At 52.1% G+C, this 19,064-nt stretch overlaps 1 protein-coding gene across 7 annotated transcripts in view; it reads right to left on the bottom strand.

The window, feature by feature from the left end:
• Positions 1 to 627: 627 nt before the first annotated feature.
• The window catches only part of LOC308651922 (phospholipid-transporting ATPase ABCA3), a 51,284-nt gene continuing 32,847 nt past the window's right edge, over positions 628 to 19,064 (bottom strand). For 6 of the 7 annotated variants that reach the window (XM_081299500.1, XM_081299501.1, XM_081299503.1 and 3 more), the window contains 16 exons: positions 18,765 to 18,915; positions 16,579 to 16,677; positions 12,958 to 13,144; positions 11,824 to 12,127; positions 10,868 to 11,141; positions 9,039 to 9,243; positions 8,406 to 8,625; positions 8,037 to 8,195; positions 6,395 to 6,567; positions 5,690 to 5,818; positions 5,379 to 5,573; positions 3,496 to 3,683; positions 2,866 to 3,036; positions 2,427 to 2,617; positions 2,165 to 2,238; positions 628 to 1,548 (listed from right to left, as the gene is read on the bottom strand). In XM_081299500.1, coding sequence (XP_081155626.1) covers positions 1,417 to 1,548; positions 2,165 to 2,238; positions 2,427 to 2,617; positions 2,866 to 3,036; positions 3,496 to 3,683; positions 5,379 to 5,573; positions 5,690 to 5,818; positions 6,395 to 6,567; positions 8,037 to 8,195; positions 8,406 to 8,625; positions 9,039 to 9,243; positions 10,868 to 11,141; positions 11,824 to 12,127; positions 12,958 to 13,144; positions 16,579 to 16,677; positions 18,765 to 18,915 — 2,852 coding nt within the window. In that variant the 3' untranslated portion in view covers positions 628 to 1,416. Of the gene's footprint in view, positions 1,549 to 2,164; positions 2,239 to 2,426; positions 2,618 to 2,865; positions 3,037 to 3,495; positions 3,684 to 5,378; positions 5,574 to 5,689; positions 5,819 to 6,028; positions 6,180 to 6,394; positions 6,568 to 8,036; positions 8,196 to 8,405; positions 8,626 to 9,038; positions 9,244 to 10,867; positions 11,142 to 11,823; positions 12,128 to 12,957; positions 13,145 to 16,578; positions 16,678 to 18,764; positions 18,916 to 19,064 lie in introns of those variants that run through there. The other variant, XM_081299505.1, reaches the window with a different exon arrangement.

Raw genomic sequence — 19,064 nt, 5'->3', positions numbered from 1 at the left:
GTGGTAGAGCGCTTGCCTAGTGCATGCGAGGCCCTGGGTTTGATCGTCAGCACCACATAAAAGTAAATAAATGAGTAAGTGAATGAATGAATGAATCGTCAGTACCACATAAAAATGAATGAATGAATAAATAAAACGTTAAAAAAAGAATTAAAAAAAAATTAAAAGGACTAGGGTGGTGTGGCTCAGAACCTCTGGGTTCAGTCAGAAAAAAGAAATCTGAATCACTGAAGTTTTTGAAAACTAAAACTTCAGTGCATAAATAAAAAGGAAGTGATAGGCAGGGGATACAGCTCAGTTGGTAGAGTGCTTGCTTCACATGCACAAGGCCCTGGATTCAACCCAGCACCATGCACAAAAAAGGAGGGGGAGGACTGATGCTGAAGAATCTTCTGGAAGATGATTCATGCCCCCAAGTGACCCTGGAGCCAGAGGCCTCCTGCACCAAACATGTTCTCTTGATCTGGCCTGCTCCGTCACCTGATGGCAATGAATCCTCTAAGTTTGCTCCCTACGGGGAGAAGCAAAGTTCTGTGTTTGAAACTTGGTATAAGAGCTGCATATTTGGACTGTGAGAGAATGATCCAGACCCGTCCCCCCATCACATGTGTGACTCGCGGGCTGTGATCATGTTCCCTCAGCCTTTATTTTCTGGACGGTCATAGTGTGTTTAGTGTATGCGCAGGAGACAGCTGCTCAGTCCCTGTAGTGGTTCCTGTGGTCAGTAGCTTCTCAGAGGTACAGCTGGGAACAGAGGAGGACTGTATGCCTAGTCTGGCCACCGTGCTGGCTGCTTCTGGAAGATACTTGTGGGAGGGTGCTGGGTCTGCGGTCAGGTAGGCCTGGAGTGGTAGCGACACCCTGAGGAGCATCGACTCTGGGGTGCCTCTGGGATGCACTGGAAACTGAGGTCTCAGCACCTAGTCACAGCTGATATCTTTCCTTCACAGATGGAGGTCATTTGAAACTTTTTGTCCTCAGCAGCCTGAAGAGCCTTGCCAAAACTCATCCCTACTGGCTTCCTCTGTCCTCCCCAGGGGAGCTTAGTGCATATGTAAACGTGGACAGGTCCCAGAGCCCTTTCTTTCTGTGAACATGTAGAGAAATTCAGTCTCTGGGTCAGCTGCGGTCCTGAGACAGCTCTTCACCTGTTCACACTGCCGGACCTGTTCTGGGCCTGGGAATGTGAGTTCCATAGTGTCTGCCTTTGGGAGTGGAAATTTGCATGCTGATTCTCATACAAGGGCCCTGGCACACTTGATCCATTCTGTGCAGACTGCCTTGATTTTTTTCATATCATCATAGAAAAAAGTGATTAAAAATAAAGGATAAGAGAAACTCAGACGGAGAGGGTACACAACTGTGCACAGGCTTGTCCAGTCCCTGCCTAGTGCCCTGGAGGCAGCAGACGGCTCCTCATCGTCCCTCCTCTGCAGTGGGGGGTTGTAGGTGGGCAAAGCTCAGAAAGACTTGCTCCAGTGAGATCTGGCTCACTGAGTAGTCATCCACTCCATACTTCTCCTTGGCTTTCTCCAGGATACCAAAAACCTTTGGGAGGCAGAAAAGCAGGTTGTAAGAAAGCTCAGGACCTAGGCTCCCTAGCAGGTGGGTAAATCCTCTGGCAATAAGAGGCTGGCAAGGAGCCAGGCACAGTGGCCCACACCTGTAAACCCAGCAGATTGGGAGGCTGAGACAGGAGGATAGCAAAGTCAAGGACAACCTCAGCAACTTAGTGAGACCCTGTCTCAAAATAAAAAATAAGAAGGAATGTAACACTGTTGTAAAGTGCTCTTGGGTTCAGTCACTAGTACCACAAACTCAAGATCCTGTTTCGCTCAACCCCACCCCAAAGTCCCTAGGAGAAGTCAGTCAAGCTTCTAGGGAGAGATGCTGGCTGCACAAGGGCAGCAAGGGCTGGACTTCCTCCTGGCCCAGTTCCCAGTTCGGGGTCTGATCTTGAGTAAACTATGCCAGCATCCTTTTTTTGCACTGAATTCCTTTCAATTCAAATATTTTGCATATAAAACCCAAATCTAGCAGATAATTACAGTGAGAGGAGAAAGAGAAAGTGATTCCTCCCACAAGAGCCTGGGGTTGTGGAAGACTGGGAGGCTCCAAGGGACCTTCCCTGTTAGCACCTGGCTGGGGAGGGGGCTATACTCACCTTGGCCCAGCTGAGGTTGCCACCAGGCAGGTGATAGTGGACCATGCCTTGGTGCTCATCTTCTAGGACACTGCCTGCACAAAGGAGAGACCATGTTCCCATGAGGTCCAGGCTGGAGGGCCAGGGAGGACAGCCTAGGTGCACAGGACTGTGGTCTTCTTCCTCAGGGTCAGGGATGTGGGATTTGGCAGGGGTCAGGCACAGAGGTCCAGCAGAGGACTGCCTCCCACCCCCAGTGGAGGCTGCCAGGGTCAGCACAAACCTGGAAAGGTCAGGTCCACAAATGACTTGAACTCCTCCAGTGCCTCCTGCTGCCCTTCACTTCGGACTTTGGCCCGCAGGGAGTAGCCGCTGCCAAACTTGCTCTTGAGGTGCTGTGGGCTTCCCAGGCACTTGAACTGACCCTGTACCATTATGGCCAGCCGGGTGCACAAGGCCTCACACTCCTCCATGCTGAGGACAGGGAGTAGAGCTGAGACAGGGCTGGGGGAAGCGGAAGCCCACCCTAGGTGTAAAAGCCTTGTGTAGACAGAAGGTGTCAATGCCTACATCAGGATGTTCCTGATTCCCATGCTCAGTGTGGCCACATGCAGAACCTGGGGAATCTCTATGCCAGCTGGTCACAGGTGGTCTGGCTCCCTGGCCCCTCCCCAGCCACCCATTTCAGCTCCTCCATTGACACACAGAGACCCAGGCTCTACCTGTGGGAGGTAATGACAATGGCCTTGCCAGACTCGCGGGCCCGGGCCACAGTGTCCCAGAGCAGGCGCCGAGCCACGGGGTCCATGCCAGTGGATGGCTCATCCAGGAAGATGACTGCAGGATCTCCAATGAGGGCGATGCCAGTGCTCAATTTGCGCTTGTTACCACCACTGGGAGTGGAGAGGTGCCAGGTGGGAGATAGGGCTGATAATTAGCACAAGCCCAGGTCCCATGCCCAGGGACTGCAGAGTGCCCCAGGGGAGAGGAAGGAAGGAGGTGACTCGGCCAAGAAAACCCACTGCATAGAACTGGAAGTCTTAGAACTGTGCAGGGGGTGGGTCCACTACATGGAGGAGGAACATCTCTGTATTGAAGGGGACCTGACAGGGTGCCCAACATCGCTTGTTGGCTGGCCTTGTTTTTAAATGGCAGGAACCATCAGGGCAGTCCTCTCCCCTGGTGACACCTAGGTCATGCCACCAAATCCCTGCCTGATCCTTGAGCCACAGGCAGGAGCTGACTTGTGCAGTCCCCCCACCCTGGATCTAAAAGGAGACCCCCCCAGCTCCACTCTGGGCAGGGCCAGGGGTCATCTCCTCACAGGGCCTGGGTCTGGGCTCAGGTCGTACCTGTAGGTCCCGACCAGCTTATTGGCATGTGGCTCCAGGAGCAGGCCCCGCAGTGTGTTCTCCACGCAGGGGTCAATGAGGTGCTCAGGGATGCCTCGGAGCCGAGCATACATGACCAGCATCTCCCGGCCAGTCATGTGATCCAACAGGGCATCAAACTGGGGACAGTAGCCCATCCGCTGCCGCACCTGGGTTAGGACACAGCCCAGGGAAGAAGCAGGTCAGAGGGAAGCTGCTTCCTGTCAGAAGACCATACAAACCACCTGCCATGGTGCCTGCCTGCCCCAAGTCTGTCTCTGGGCTCTTCCAGTGAGTCTGTCCAGGGTGATCCAAGGATTTGGTGCCCAGGCCCTGGTGGCTGCACTCAGCTGAAGCTCACCGAGAAGTATCTCAGTGGGGATGCAGGAAGGACATGGCTGGCTCGGGGAGGTTCCCAGAGATGTCAGAAATGAGCCAGCACATGGTTCAGCAGAGAGCCTGTTCCAGATTGGCAGCCACAGGGGCAGGCTAGTGCAAAAATGGCTTCATAAGAGCCATCACAGTGCAAGACCACATACTGACCACCGGCACGTTTGTGCATCAGATATTTAATGGCCTTTGACACGCTGGGGCCTTTTCTCTTCCTCCAGCAGAAGGTGCACACCGTCAGCAGCTCTGCAGGGAGTTCAGTGGAGGGACATTACTCAGCAGGACAGCCCAGCAGCTGGTCTCTCAGGGCTTGGGCATGTGCCCCAGCAGCTGTTAGGGGCAAGCCTGCCCAGGTTCTTCTGATTCCAAGGACTGGATTTCTTTATCTTCACCCTTCTTGGAGTTCTAGAATCTGTTGTTAATTGGTCTGGGAAAATGCTTAGGTTATCTGTTTGTCTATTACTCTCTAGCCCCGCCTGTGCTATCCTTTTGGAACTTGGATTAAATGTAAAGAGCATTGTTTTTCACCTTCCATTTCCAGATCATATATAGTTCTGTCTTCCCTGCAGAGGTCTCCAGCCATGACACTTCTATTTTTCTCCTAGTACTGGGGTTAGAATCCAGGGATGCTGTAGCACTGGGCTACATGCCCAGTCCTTTTTATTTTTAATTCTGAGAATTTAAATTCTGAGACAGGGTCTGGCTAAGTTGCTAAGGCTGGCCTTGAGCCTTTAGTCCTCCTGTTTCAGCCTCCCCACTCACTGGGGTTACAGGTGTAACTGTGCCCAGCTTCGTTTACTTCTTTAAACACAACATTATTTTACACTCTGGAAACCCAGCAGCTGGGGTTCGCTCTTCCCGTGGAGCCCTGTGTCTGTGGGTTCCAGTTGCCCATACCCTTCATTGCCTGTTGTGCACTGTTCGCAGACCTGGACACACTGTATGGGGACTCTTCTGGGACGAGGACAGGCCTCCCTCTGGAGGGGCCCTGTGACCCCTGTGCGCTCTGACTCCTGCGGGCACTGCCGCCTGGAGCCCCCTGCTGCCAGCTCAGAAGAGCTGTGGTCCCTTCACAGGCACAGGCTCTTTGCCTTTCCTTTCCCTGCTCTGCTTGACACACAGCCATCTGCTGTGCCATCTCCTGAGGTCGGGGAGCATGAGAACTGTCCTGTCCATCCTCATCCTGTGGGCTTCAGCCCAATTAGGGGGAAACTGTGGGTGGGCCCTGGGCCTTCACTTTTGTCCCTTCCCTTGAGGCACATTCCCTGGACACAGTGGGCTTTGGCAGAGGTGGCTCCGTTGGTGCAGTCTGCATTTCTTGGCTCATGGAATTTAGCCCCATCTCTCCTGCTCAGCTCTGGCACCATACCACCTTGTTCTCCTTTGTGCTGTGTCCACCCGGAGCCAGAAGCCAGCCATTCTTGCCTTCAGGGCACCCCTTCTGCCTTGCGTACCCTACCTGGCAGGGTACCCACCTTCCCAATGTCAGAGCTGATGCTGTAGCTCTCAACGAAGGCATCCCCTGAGGTGATGGGCTCCTCCCCAGTCAACATCTTGAATGTCGTGGTTTTCCCGGCTCCGTTGAAGCCCAGCAGGCCAAAGCACTCCCCTTTCTGGACAGTGAGGGAGATCCTGTCCACAGCCAGGAGGGGCACCCGCTGCTCATACACCTGCAGGGCACCCAGCAGAGGGCACTGGGTGAGCGGGACCCCAGCCTTTGTCCTCAGCCAGCTTCCATGACCCCAGCCCACATGGTGGCCAGCAGAGGGCAGGGCCCACACACTACCTTGGAGAGCTCCCTGATTGTCAGAGGCGTGTGCAGCAGGATGTCCAGGCCAGGGGCCAGGACTCGGCTCCTCTCATCTGCCACATCCTGGTCCTCAGGAAGCACCGATGTCCGGTTGTGCAATTCTTCCTAGTCATTCAAGATAAAGATCACATGTGTGAACCCCAGCCCCGTGGGAGGAAGAGCAGGTGCTGAGGTTGATGTGGGACATGCAAGGGGACTAAGGACTCCAAGGTATGTCACCCCAGTACAGGCCCCATGTGCACTCAGACCTTTATAAGAAGCAGTAGCCTCGGGCTGAGGTCAGCATCCAGGGAACAAACTCTGTAAGGGACTCACAGAATCATGAACTTCACTCTTCACTCAAGGATGTGAAGGTTGTTTTTTTGTTTGTTTGTTTGTTTGTTTTGAGATGGGTCTCATCAAGTTGCCCAGGCTGGCCTTGAATTCCTGAGCTCAAGTGATCCTCCTGTCTCAGCCTCCTGAGTAGCTGGGACAATAGATGAGGGTCACCGCATGCAGCCAGTAAGGCTCCACTGTAACACATGGAGATCACTCCTTTTTTAGAAGAGGCTTAGTATTTTAGAGAAGTCAGTTCACCCCAGGTGAATGTGTTTCCAATGTGATCTCAACAGGCTGTGTTTGATGTGTTTGTGTCAGGGATGGAGACCACCAGTGAACCTGAGCTGCTCAGCAGCTACTCACCAATGTCCACCTCTTCTGGAAGGCACAGATAAAGGTCCTCAGTCTCCACAGCAGGTTGGTCTCAATGAGGAAGAGCAGGGTGAGGTAGGCGCACCCTGAGGCAGCCATGGAGGTCATGAACCTGCCAACCCCTGGGGCGCTCCAGGCGAAGAAGTTCTCCTGGTACTTAATATCTGTGAGGGGCAAGGAACCAGGCTGAGTCTGTGACCACAGCAGCCTCCTCCCCCCCTGGGTCCCAGCGCTGGCCCTGCACTCTCTCTACCAAGGCTCCATGTTCCTCTTCCTGAGTGTGTGCCTTGTGCTTGTCAATGCCACATAGAAGCCTCAGGCACTTCCTAGCCATGGGGATTTTGCCATGTAAGGTACCCCTCGCACACCTGTGATGGGTGGATGCTGCCCTGCTGTGCCGCTCATCACTTGCGGTGACCTTGAGTTGGGGACTGTTCTGTGATGATGCCAACATCTCGACCCCTCTCGAGGTGCCCATGGTTTAGAGAAGGAATGGCACATGACCAACAGTCACAGGCCCTATGAGTGGGACTCAGCAGGAGCAAAGCAAGGAGGTAGGCCTGCCTTAGGGTGTGCAGGGTTCTGCAGAGCTGACCACCCAGTTGCCTGCTGCTATACAATAAGATGGTTTCAGGTACAGAAAGGGCCCCGCAAAGATAGGTCCAAGTGCTAATGCTCTGAACCTGTTAATGTGACCTTGTTTAGAAGTGGGTCTTTGAAGGTATAATTAATTAGGGGTCTTAAGGTGAGATACTGGATTTAGGGTGGGCCCTGCATCCAACAACAACTGTCCTTACAACAGGCAGGAGTTTGAGATCCAGAGATACAGGGGAGGAGGCCAAGTACAGACAGATGCAGAAATGAAGTGCCTGGAGCCCTGAGAGCTTAGGGGCAGAAGACATCCTTCCCTGAGCCTCAGGAAGGAACACATCCCACCCCACTATGCCTTGACTTGGACCTCTGGCCTCCAGACTCCTGAGAGGATACAGGTCTGTCATGAAGCTGTGGTTCTATTCTAGAGGCCATAGGACACAAAGACAGGTACAAAGAACAGAAACACCAGGGCAGGCCCAGAACATGTGGGCAGTAGCAGGGCTGGAATGGATGTGGGGATGATCTGGGCAAGCATCTGGCTGCTCAGAACACAGAGGAGTCCTGCTGCAGTTTGGGTGTGGTCTGAGGGTTTCCCAAGGATTCATGTGTGCAAATATGATCTCTACTCTGAAGCAATAAGAGGGTGGGAGCTTAATCCAGCTATGGTGCTCACAGGTGGGGCCTTGGGAAGTGACTGGGATTAGTGACAATGCTGGTGGTTTTAGAAGGAGAGAGAGAGAGAAAGAGAGACCAGAAGACACACAGGCATTTGTGATCCCTGCTTCAGGCCATGTGATGCCTGGAGTTGCCTTAGGACTCTGACAGCAAGGAGGCCATCACCAGATGTGGGTCCTTGCCTTGGATGGCCCTGAGCTGAAACAAGCCTCTTGACTTCTGTCCCTTCTGTGGTGCTGTGTTACAACAACAGGAAATGGGCCAATGAAGCCCCTTGTCTGGGGGAGTGCTGGGGACACTCTGGCTGCCCTGGATGGAGGCCAAGAGGGTGGGGCTGCCCCAAGGGAGGGGTCCGGACACGCACTGTATTTCTTGCAGTAGTGGGCGGCAACCTCTGAGGAGGTGCAGTACCGCTGTGTCTCATAGTTCTCATAGAAATTGCTGACAGCCATCCCCAGACAGTGGTTGGGCAGCACCAGGAACACGTGATCCAGGGTTCTGGAAAGTTCTTCGAGCTTCACTGCTACAGTGAGGAGATATAGACCAATTAGCACTGGAGGATATACCATAGCTGCCTGAAGATAGACCCAGGAAGGGAAAGGCAGGTCCCAGGTTGCAGGACCTTGTAGGTGCTGGGACAGCCCCTGGGGGTGCTGCAGAACCCTCCCACCACTGTGGCTGTCAGGGCAGCTCCATGGGGGCCAGGAGGTGCAGGTGGTTCTCATGCCCCCACCTGGGATGCGCATGATGGTGACCACTAGGAAGGTGGCGATGCCTGACAGAATGTTGAAGATGGTCAGCCTGGTGTAGGCGGTGGATGCGCCCGAGAAGAAGAAGCTCATGAGGTACATAAAGGGGATGATGGCCCAGCCGTAGAGCATAAGCAGCAGCAGCACGTCAGCCATGTGTCCATCCCGTGTGAAGGCGTGAACATCGAAGGCTCTGAACACCACCTGCAGTGACATGGATGAGGCTGCTCAGCACAGGCCAGCAGGTGGCTCCCAGAAGTGGGGAAGGGGACTGAAGGGAGCATCTGATGGTCCTTAGGTCCTGCCAAATCACCCAGCCCTCAGTCCTTGGCCCCTCGACAGCTCTTAGCCCTGGCAACCTCTCTGACCAGCAGTTTCCTCTTCTCCCCTTGACTGATGGAGCTGGAACCAGAAGAGCTAGCTCCAGGCCCTGCCTACCCAAGAGTGGGCAAGGGCTGGGAAAACAGAGAGGCAACAGGTAGGTACCATCCCTGTCCTCCTGGAGTCAGGGCTGAGCCACCAGCTGGACTTTTCCACTGATTCTTGTTCTACAACAGACGTCCCCAGTGAGCTCCCTGTGGTCTGCAGGGCAGGGTCTGGCATTGTCCAGTACTCACCAACAGTAGCAGAGCAGGGACCAAGAAGGAGATGAGGTCCCATAGCAGAGCAGAGAACCAGAAAGTAGCCACATGGACACCGCTCACAAACTGGACATGCTTGGCCTGGACGGCCCTCTCACTGACTGCCAGGATGGAAAAGGTGCTGGCCAGGAATGCCATGGCAAATAGCAAATTGAGGGCAATGTCGAACCCCTTTCGGCCCCTGGGGAGGACAGAGCACAGCATGTATAGATAGCAGGAAAGATCAGGCTGTTGGTCATCACCATCCAAGCATGCAGTGCAGGAGTCAAACTACTCAGAGCAGTCAGGAGTACCATAGAGCTGAGGGGGTCAGCAGCAGGAAAATCCACCACCCCCGCCAAGGACAGCTCCTCCTCTGGATATCCTGGCCTAGCAGAGGGCAGGCTCCAGGTCCTTCCCCAAGTTCCTGTGTTACCTGTCCTTGTACCATCTGTCACTGTCTCCTGGGAACCCTATGCACTGCACTTGGTGTTCTGCCCCAGGTCTGCTGTTGGGTCCTGAATCACTGCCATAGCCAAATAACCCTGCTCCCAGTGCACTCTGGGTTCTAGATCTGGTCTACGTCTTCCAGAAACAGGCTCTGACAGCATTACTCTATTGCTTAAAAACCTTCTGAACATCTCAATGAATGGGGCTGGGACAGAATAAGCATTGATGCCAGAATCTGGAGGAAATCTTAAAAACACCTGAACAAAAGCATACAGACACAAAGGATCATGTACTGTGTGACTTCACTCCCAAGAAATGTCCCAAAAGTGCAACTCCATAAAGACAAAGCAGATGGGCAATTACCAGGGGCTGGATTGGGGAGAATGGCAAGCACCTGCTATTGAGTACGTTTCCTTTTTTGGTACAAAGGATTGAATCCAGGTTATCAGGTATGCTAGATAAGTGCTCCACCACTGAGCTACATCCCAGCCCTTTTTTAAAATTTTGAGACAGGGTCCTGCCAGGTTGCCCAGGCTACCTTACTTGTGATTATTGCCCCAGCCTCCCAAGTTGCTGAGATTATAGGCATGCACCACCACGCCTGACAAAGCATGAAAAAAAATTTTTTTTCTTGTTTTTGGTACTAGGGATTGAACCCAGGGCCTCATGCACATGCCAGGCAATAGTTCTACCTTAAGCCATATTCCCAGTCCTGGTTGTTTTTTTTTCTTAAGGGAAAGATGCTCAATAAGATTATGTTGAGGCTGGGGATGTGGCTTACTGGTAGAGTGCTTACCTGGCATGTGCATGAGGCCCTGGGTTCAATCCCCAGCACCTCACACAAAAAGTTACATTGAGGTGAAGGTGTGTACCTCTGTGAATACACAATGGTCCAGCTGTGCTCTATAAGTGCACTGTACCTGAGTGGGTGGTATTCCTAAAGCTGTTAGAACAACACCCTCCTGCCTGGTCCACAGTCACTATAATAAGCCTGAACCCCTCAGCCTGACCTTTGGGCCTCCGAGTCTGGAGTCCAACAGACAGGCAGAAACCATTTCCCAGTGCTTCCTGCACAACCCTGGCTCCCGCCCATGGCTGCTGACAGCCCTACTGTTACCAAAAGGCAGAGCTGCCCAATGAGCACTCAGAAGTCATGTGTGTGAGATGGGTGTCCTGGGCTGATTTTTCAGCTATGGGAAAGGTGAATGTAAAAGGGTACAGAGTCAGGGTCCCCCAGCCAAGAAGCAGCAACAGTGTCTGCAGGGCAGAAACTCAACTCTGTCTATCAGCAATTTCTGGCAGAGCCCCAGGTGGCTGGTCCTGGAGAGGGGCTCCCAGCTCCAGGCTCCAGACAGGGTAGGGTGGGCCCCACATACTCATTGAACTGGTCCTTGGCAGCCTGTAGGGCACTCCGGGGCTGGGGGTAGTTGGAGACCACGATGGAGGCCCGAGGGCCACACAGCAGCTTGAATAGAAGGTTGTCCACGATGGCCAGGGCGGTGGCTGGGGAGTGGTAGGCCTGGTTGTTGAATAAGGCGGTGACCACCGTCCGCTCTCCCACATCTCTGAAGGATGTTGCTACCAGGCACCGCTCATTAAAGCCGCCTCCTTCTACTGATGCCCTGAAAACCAGGAACTCCTCCAGGTCACCTGGGGAGCAGTGGCAGTGTTGGGAGATGCAGGGCAGGGACAGGTGGGGGTGCCCACTTGCCATCTCTGTGCTGCTCATCAGGGACCCAACCATGGGCACAACTGAGCTGGGACCTTGGGATGCAGGGGCTCCTCCCTGCCAGCTGTGCTCTCTGCAGTGCCACTCACTCCCCACTGCCGACACAAGTCAACCTTCTTCTAAGGAGAATCTTGTTTCTGCCAAGATTTTGTCATGACTCCATCTACTGAACCTCAGTACTGCTGATCAGGATAAAGGAGGGAGTGATAAGATGACAAAGCCTTCCAGCACATTCTGCTTAACCAGAGCATGGTTGTTTTAAGCCCAGGGTGACATCCAGCTATGGATGCTAGAAACTCAAAATGGTTTTGCATTTTGTTTGTAATGGTCCTGAAAAACAGCTGCAGAAAATGATCACCTGACCTGGTCTACTCTACTGAGGTGCCTATGTCTCAGGTGTCCATGGAACTAGTTCTGCTTCATGGCCATGCTCTCCTGCCCACCAGACATCTTCGATGTCTAAAGGCATTCCTGATTGTCATGACGAGATAGGGGACAATGGCAGGGATACTGCTAAACATCCACGGGGACCATTCACGCCAGATGTTGGCACTACAGCAGTCAGAAGCCGCACCACTCAGCTCTAGCCCCCACCATTCTTACCCAGCACCTCGCGGGGCTCCTGCCTCTCGGCCTGCAGCACGTCTCTCAAGAGCTCCGACAGCTGCTGATCCAGTCGAGAAGTGCCAGGAGCTGAGAAGGGCACCACAGTTCTGCCGTATTCGCTCAAGCTCAGCTTCAGGCTGGGATCATCGAAGACCTCCGAGGAATAGTTGATGGCCAAGAGGGCTAGGGTGACGCAGGTCAAGGGGACCAGGACCTGGGCTGCTACCATCTTCCACTCCCGCCAGCTGTATGTGGCCTTTTTCAGGAACATGGCCCAGAACTGCTGGCAGTGGAGGGCAAGCTACGGCAGAAGGGGTTCAGGTGATGTAGGCTCTACCTAGGAGGTGGAATCTGATCCAACCAGCCCTTGGTAGCACTGCCCTGATGTGGCACCTGCCTGGGGGCTTTCAGGCAACCACAGCAGGAGTGACCTAGACACCCTGGGGCCACAGGGTGTATCGGAGGGCACAGGCGAATGTGTCCTTGTAGTTCTGCACATGGGCTCTCAGGATCCCAGCACAGCCAGGAGGCGTGGAAGACACTATTTCATCATAGAGCACTGGGGACAGGCCTTGGGTCCTTGCCTTCCCTGGTCCCTTCTGAAGGCACTGGACAGGAGGCCCTGGTATAGCTCATGTGTAAGCAGACCACCTCACCTCCTTCACCTGCCCTTATTCCCTCCTAAGTGCAAAGAGCCTCAGGGGCTTGGAGTCAGGCTATCCAGGCCTAGGCCCTAGCAATCCATGTGGGAACCTTTCAACTTTTGCTTGGTCCTTGGTTTCCTGTCTATAAATTGAGAACAGGGTTGCCCTTCACCTCACCAGGTTGCGGTAAAGCCAGGCCAACAGTGCTGGCTCGGCACAGGGCACTGTTGATATTATAAGCAAACACTCCATCTTATCTGTGAGTGCCCAAGTTAGAATATTAAGACACTTCAATTGCTCCATTAAAATGCTCCCAGTTGCCCTTCTCCCTGCCAAGCCATGATCTGCCCTCTGTCCTCCACTGGCCTTTATGAAGCCTATACCTGCCATTGAGGACCCTCCTGTGACAATGACCGTAACAAGGGGCCCAGGGGACTCCCAACTGTCCCATGATGGCTAGTACATGGACCCAGCCCAGTGCGCTCACCCCAGTGTTGAGCTTGACCACAGTGTGCTCCTCCTCAATGAGGGTGCCGATGCCGTCAGTTGGGTCCATCACTCCACACAGATTGCTGTCCACAGCCCAGTCGCTCGCCCGCCTCTCGTGCTGGTACTGCAGGGCAGGGAGCTGGATGGCTTGGATGTCCATGCTGGTGTCTACCAACTTTCCAACCCTGTGCCAGAACACATAGGCCTGGGTCACAATCCAGCTTTAGGGTAGGGGAGAAAAACTTCTGTTCTACCGAGGGAAGGGCCAAGGAAAGAGGGCCACCGTCAGAGGCTTTGAAGCAAAACAATCTCAGATTCATTCGCTTGTTCATTGACTCATTCATCCATCATTTCATATCTCTGGAATTCATTCACTGATTCATCAAGAAATATCTCCAGACCATCATCTGTATGCAGCCAAAGAAGATCCTTCCCATAGGCCCCTGTTCTCCAGCCTCACTGCCCAGAATTAGCATTTATTTATTTAATTAGTATGTATGTATGTATGTATGTATGTATGTATTGATTGATTGACTGCAGTACTGGGGATTGAACCCAGGGGCACTCTACCACTAAGATATGCCTATAGCCCTTAAAAAAATTTATTTTTGATACAGAGTGTCACTAAGTTGCCCAGACTGGCCTTGAACTTGAGATCATCCTGCCCCAGCCTTCTGATCTGCTGGGATTACAAGTGTGTGCCATTGTGACTGCCCAGAATTAGCATCTATAACCAGGGTTTTCAAGAGGATAGAAGGGGCTTGGGGAGTGACAGTGGCCCTGGGGAGGGCTCATCACACAGCTAGCACTGGACTGTGGCAAGGCAGCCAGGGGCACTCACTGCCCAGGGAGACTGGGAGATGGACAACTGTGCTCTAGGAGGGCCAATCCCAGGTCAGGCTGTGCTGGGCCACACTGGAGTCTGAGGGCCCCCTTATCCCAGCTCTCAGGATCCTTGGTATCAGTGCTCATGGGTGCCATCCCCATTAGGGCCTGGCTAGGAATGTTCTTTGGTCAGTCTCCCCATGAGCCTGGATGTTTCTCAGGGGCAGTGCCCCACCTGGGCCTTGCTCAGCTGGGTACAGATGGAAGGATGAATGGGCACAGGGATGAATGAATGAACGGACAAGCTGAAGAAGCTGGTGGATGTTTGGTTCAGTGCTTCTGACAGCAGTGCTCTCAATAAGGACTGATGCTCGTCAGGATGGAGGAACAAGACATAACCACACACTCCTAGGTATGTGCCCATGAGGAGTAAGAACATGAACTCATGTACAACATGTTCACAGCCACATGATTCCTAAAGTCAGAGGCTGACACCATCTACGTGTCCCTCAATGGACACATATGCCAACAACACCTGGTCTGTCCGTGTGATGGAGCATTGTGCACCAAAAAAGGGAGTGACATTCTGACATGGGCCACAGCATGGATGGACCTTGAAGCAATGTGCTAATTGAAAGATGAGACAAAAAACACCACATGCTATATGGTGAAATTTATATAAAATGCCCATAACAGGCAAATCCAGAAAGAAAGAAAACAGAACTGTTTTCCAGGGGTGGGGGTGGGGGAGCAACTGCTAATAGATATGGATTTTTGCAGGGTAGAGGATGACAAAAACGTTTTCAAGTTGATTATAGTGATGACTGCAAAACTGTGAATACAGTAAGAGCCCTGTATCACCACGCCAAAAATGTGAACTTTTAAAATATTATGTAAATTATATTTTCATAAAGCTGTTGTTATTTAAAAACAAATCCTCGAAGGCTAGGGTTGTAGCCCGGTAGAGCGCTCACCTAGCACGCGTTGAGGCACTGAATTCGATCTTCAGCACCACATAAAAAAATAAGTAAGTAAAATAAAGATATTGTGTCCATCTACAACTAGAAAAAACTGTTTAAAAAGTAAATAAAATAAAGGTATTGTGTTCACCTACAACTAAATATATATATTAAAAACACACACACACACAAATCCCCTCTAACAGCTCCCTGGATCAGAAAATACAACTGAAACTACTGAGCACAAGAGGTACTTTTTTTTTTTTTTGGTACTAGGGATTGAACCCAGGGGTGCTTAACCACCAAGCCACATTCCCAGCCTGTTTATTATTATTTTTATTTTTAGATGGGGGTCTCACTAAGTTGCTTAGAGCCTTGCTACATTGCTGAGGCTGGCTTTGAACTTGTGATCCTCCTGCCCAGCCTGCCAAGCTGCTGGGATTACAGGTGTGTGCCACTCTGCCTGGTAAGAGGTGCTTTCTGGTGTGGCCTAAGCAAGCTTATTTCTGCCATCTTCTGGAAACCTTTACATAGATCTGCCCACCTGCTTTCCTTCTCCCAAGCTGGCCCTAAGGACTTGGACTCAGTTTTTTTGGAAAGGCCTCTCCCCTACATCAATTGTCCCAGGTCCATTTGTCTTTTAAGACTCCCATCACAGATTCAAGTTAGAGACACCTGTGGCCACCTCTCTAGTATTCCCTTTGAATAGAAACCTTCACATCTACCTCCTGAGCTGCTAGGTGGGCTGCCTGCCTCTCTGGCTACCAGAGGGTCTTGGGCATGCTGGGCAGAGCCTCTGCTTGTTTTTTTCCTGAGACTAGGGGCTCAGAGAGACCACTGTCAAGGATGGGGGGTCTGGAACTGAGGCATGAGGACATGGCGGGAGACCAAGTGGGGTCATGTGTTGAACGTGAGCAAGGAGACAGAGTGAATTGGGCCAGAAAGGAAAGCCAAGACAAGTGGCTGCTGAGAGCAACCCAGTCCCTGACCGCCAGGTGCAGCCAGTGCTAGCCTGGTCTGTGGTTTCTTTATCCACCAAGACTCGTGGAGAGTTGCTCTGCGGTTTTGGACTCAGTTTAGCGAGCAACCTCTTCCTTCCTACCCCCTCACCTGCCCTGATTCAGAGGTCTGGTCCTGGGTACACAAGTTCCTGAACCTCCTCTCCCCACTGGTTTCCCTGAGGCCATGCTGGCCTTTGCGGCTGCCCCCACCTCCCAGTAGAGATGTTCACAGAGCATTCCTCATGTGGCCTCAATTTATGGTCACTTATTCTGTTGCCTCTTCTAGGCCATGGGCTCCTCAAGGAGGAAAATGGACTCATGGGTTTTTATTTTGAGTTTTTAGTACTATATTTGCCATACAAGCATTCAAGAAAAGTCTGACAAGTTGGGCATAGGAATGTACACCTGTAATCCCAGTTATTTGGGAGGCTGAGGCAGGAGTCTGAGGTCAGCTTGGGCAATTTAGCAAAATCCTGTCAATCAAATGTCTGATAAATGTCACTGGTTTGCTGCTCACCCACAGTTCTGAGGGTCTGAAAGCTAAACCTCAGGTGCTTGGTGCAGACCCAGGCATCCTGGAGGACCTGAGCCAGAAGACCTCAGCAGCTACACACTTCCCTGACGCCTGACCCCGTGTGGGTGGTCTCCTGGGAGGGACCCTGGAGAAGTTCAAACAGTTCTTCCAGAATCAGCCGCAGCTTCTTTGCTTCAGTTGACATCAGTCACATCTCAACTCAGGGGCCAGGCTCCAGAGCAGAATCAAACTGACTGCCTTATGTAGGTCCCTTAACCAACTCACTCCCAATGCCAGACCTGGAGCATGTGCTTACTGACCGAAGGAAGACTTCCTCCATGGTGGTGACAGAGGCCCCGAAGCTGGCGATGCCCAATTCCTTCTGCTTATTTTCCAGTTTAGTGAAAAGACTTTCAAACCTGAAAAAAGACCCAGAGTGATGAGGTGCTCCTCAGAGACTTCCTAGGCAATTCTTTCCTAAATAATTGCCTCCAGGTAGGATGGGGGAGGGGTAAGAAGGCACCCAGCTGAGGCAATTCTTAAAGCCACCAGGCCTAGAAATATTTCACCTCCTACTGACAGGAACCTCAGAGAGGTGAATCAGTTGGCTATGTGCTTCTTCATCATTCAACACAAAAATATATTTTTTAAAATATTTATTTATTTTTTAGGTGTAGATGGACACAACACAATGCCTTTATTTTTATGTGGTGCTGAGGATTGAACCCGGGTCCCGCCTGTGCTACTCGAGCGCTCTACCACTGAGCCACAATCCCAGCCCCATCAACACAAAAATATTGGGGAAAAAATTCTACTCAAAGATGCAGCTGTAGGGCTGGGGTGCAGCTCAGTGAAAGAGCATGTGTGAGACCTGCCTGAGAGCCCAGGTTCCATCCCCAGCACTGCAAAGAAAAACAAAAGTGCTGCGTCGGTGACATATAATGCACTCCCCTGTCCTGCTTCTGGGGAAGCAAAGTCAAATCCTTTCCAAAAGGAAATTGGTAATAACTACCCCACTACTGGGGTGGGGGGATGTGGGACAATCACTGGAGATCTGGACAAGTGTTTTCTAGGAGGATGATTCTTAGCTTATATTTTGGAGAACAACATGAGTGCATGATGATGAAGCACATGTTAGATTATCAACCCAAGTCGTGGAGCATCATGCAGCTATAAAAGCAAATGATCCGTGTGCAGCTCAGTGATGGAATGCTTGCTTAGCATGTGTGAGGCCTTGGGTTCTGTCCCCAGCACAGCGCCAAACAACTCACATTACTTAATCAAACATATAGCATGATGAATTGTACTTTTAAGATATAGACCCTGGGCTGGAGATGTGGCTCAGTGATAGAGTGCTTGCCTCACATGCATGAAACCCTGGGTTTAAGCCCCCAAACTATACCCAAAAGATATAAATCCTGCCCAGGTCACAAGATGGTGGCAGGGGCCCTGGGGAGGGTGAGGCAGCAAAATGGCAGTTGACCAGAATGTGTAGTCACATCCCTTTGAGTCCACTCTGGGCAGACATTATTCAGAGAAGTCTTTCACTCGGTGTGGGTGGCTTGGCTGATGTCCTCAGACCTGTGATATCTGCTGATGCAAGGAGTCCCCTGGACTCCTGTCCACTCCTCTGCTGACCAGCCCACCCACCTGTGTCGAGCCTTCCTACAGGCCTCCCCCCTGCCTCTGTGGGACTCTTTGGCCTGGGAGTCAATCCAGCTGCAGAAGAAAACCCTCTCTTGCTAGTGTTATCCCAGGGGGCTAAGAGAAAGGGGACCTTGTGCAGCCTTGAAACCTATGAGTGCAGTCCCCCAGGAATAATTCCAAGCCTTTTTGTTATCAAGGTTCTCTGTTGAACTACATCCTGTTGTCCCCTGCATTTTCTCTGCCAAACTGTACTGATGAAGGGAATCATTTACTTTCAAAGTTAACAGAGACATCTATGACTAAGTGTACAATAAAATCTATGTCCCAATGATAAAAAAATCTACCTACCTACTCACCCACCCACCCATTCCAGTACCAAGTGTGAATGAAAAGCTTGGCTTTCTCCCCTGGCCCTGGTAGATCTGCCCTTGGTGACAGTGCCATGGCGGGTGTCCAGGCCTCACATTTTGAGACAGAGAAGTTATGTACATTTATAACTTGTGTGCAAATGCACATTCTCAGCACCATGATATATCTGAGCACTGCTGCTGCTGCACATGTTGAACCTTGTGTTAGGAAGGAGCCACGGGCTGGGTATGAACAGGAGGCAGGCACCAAGCACCACTTCCTCCTCAGCTCCACCCAGGAAGCCTGGCACCTGACATGCAGGTGAGCAGGTTCCACGTGGGCTGACTGTCCGCAGGCCAGGGGCTGGGAGATGCCCATTGGTTGAGCCAGAGAGGGACGGTGGGCAATACTGAGCATGGAGCTTTCTGGCTCATGGGCTCCCTTCTTAACTCTGCACCAGTGCACTTCCCCTGAGAGGCACACCATGTGCCCATATTTCTAGGACGCATACCTGTGCGTGCTCTCCTTGGGAAGTATAAAGGACAGCTCAGCCCCAACACTGCTTTCCAGTGTGGCATTGGGGACATGGTGGTGCACCAGCTGGGAGATGCCTTCAGGGTTGCAGTGTGGCTCCTTTACCAGCGTCATGTGATAGCCAGCGCCTGAAACACATGAGCTGAGTGTGAGAACTGTGACTGTCTCCATACTGCACTTCCTGCCCTTGCTGTGGACTCTTAGGTTCATGCCAGGCAGGCTCATGGGAAAGAGGCTGGAGAGCCAGAGCAGAAAGAGGCAACTGAGCCAGAACATC

Source organism: Spermophilus citellus (genome assembly GCF_964194105.1).
Source record: "Spermophilus citellus genome assembly, chromosome: 6".
NCBI lineage: Eukaryota > Metazoa > Chordata > Mammalia > Rodentia > Sciuridae > Spermophilus > Spermophilus citellus.
Note: the sequence above shows the minus strand (reverse complement) of the source record. Positions and strands in the feature narration are given on the sequence as shown.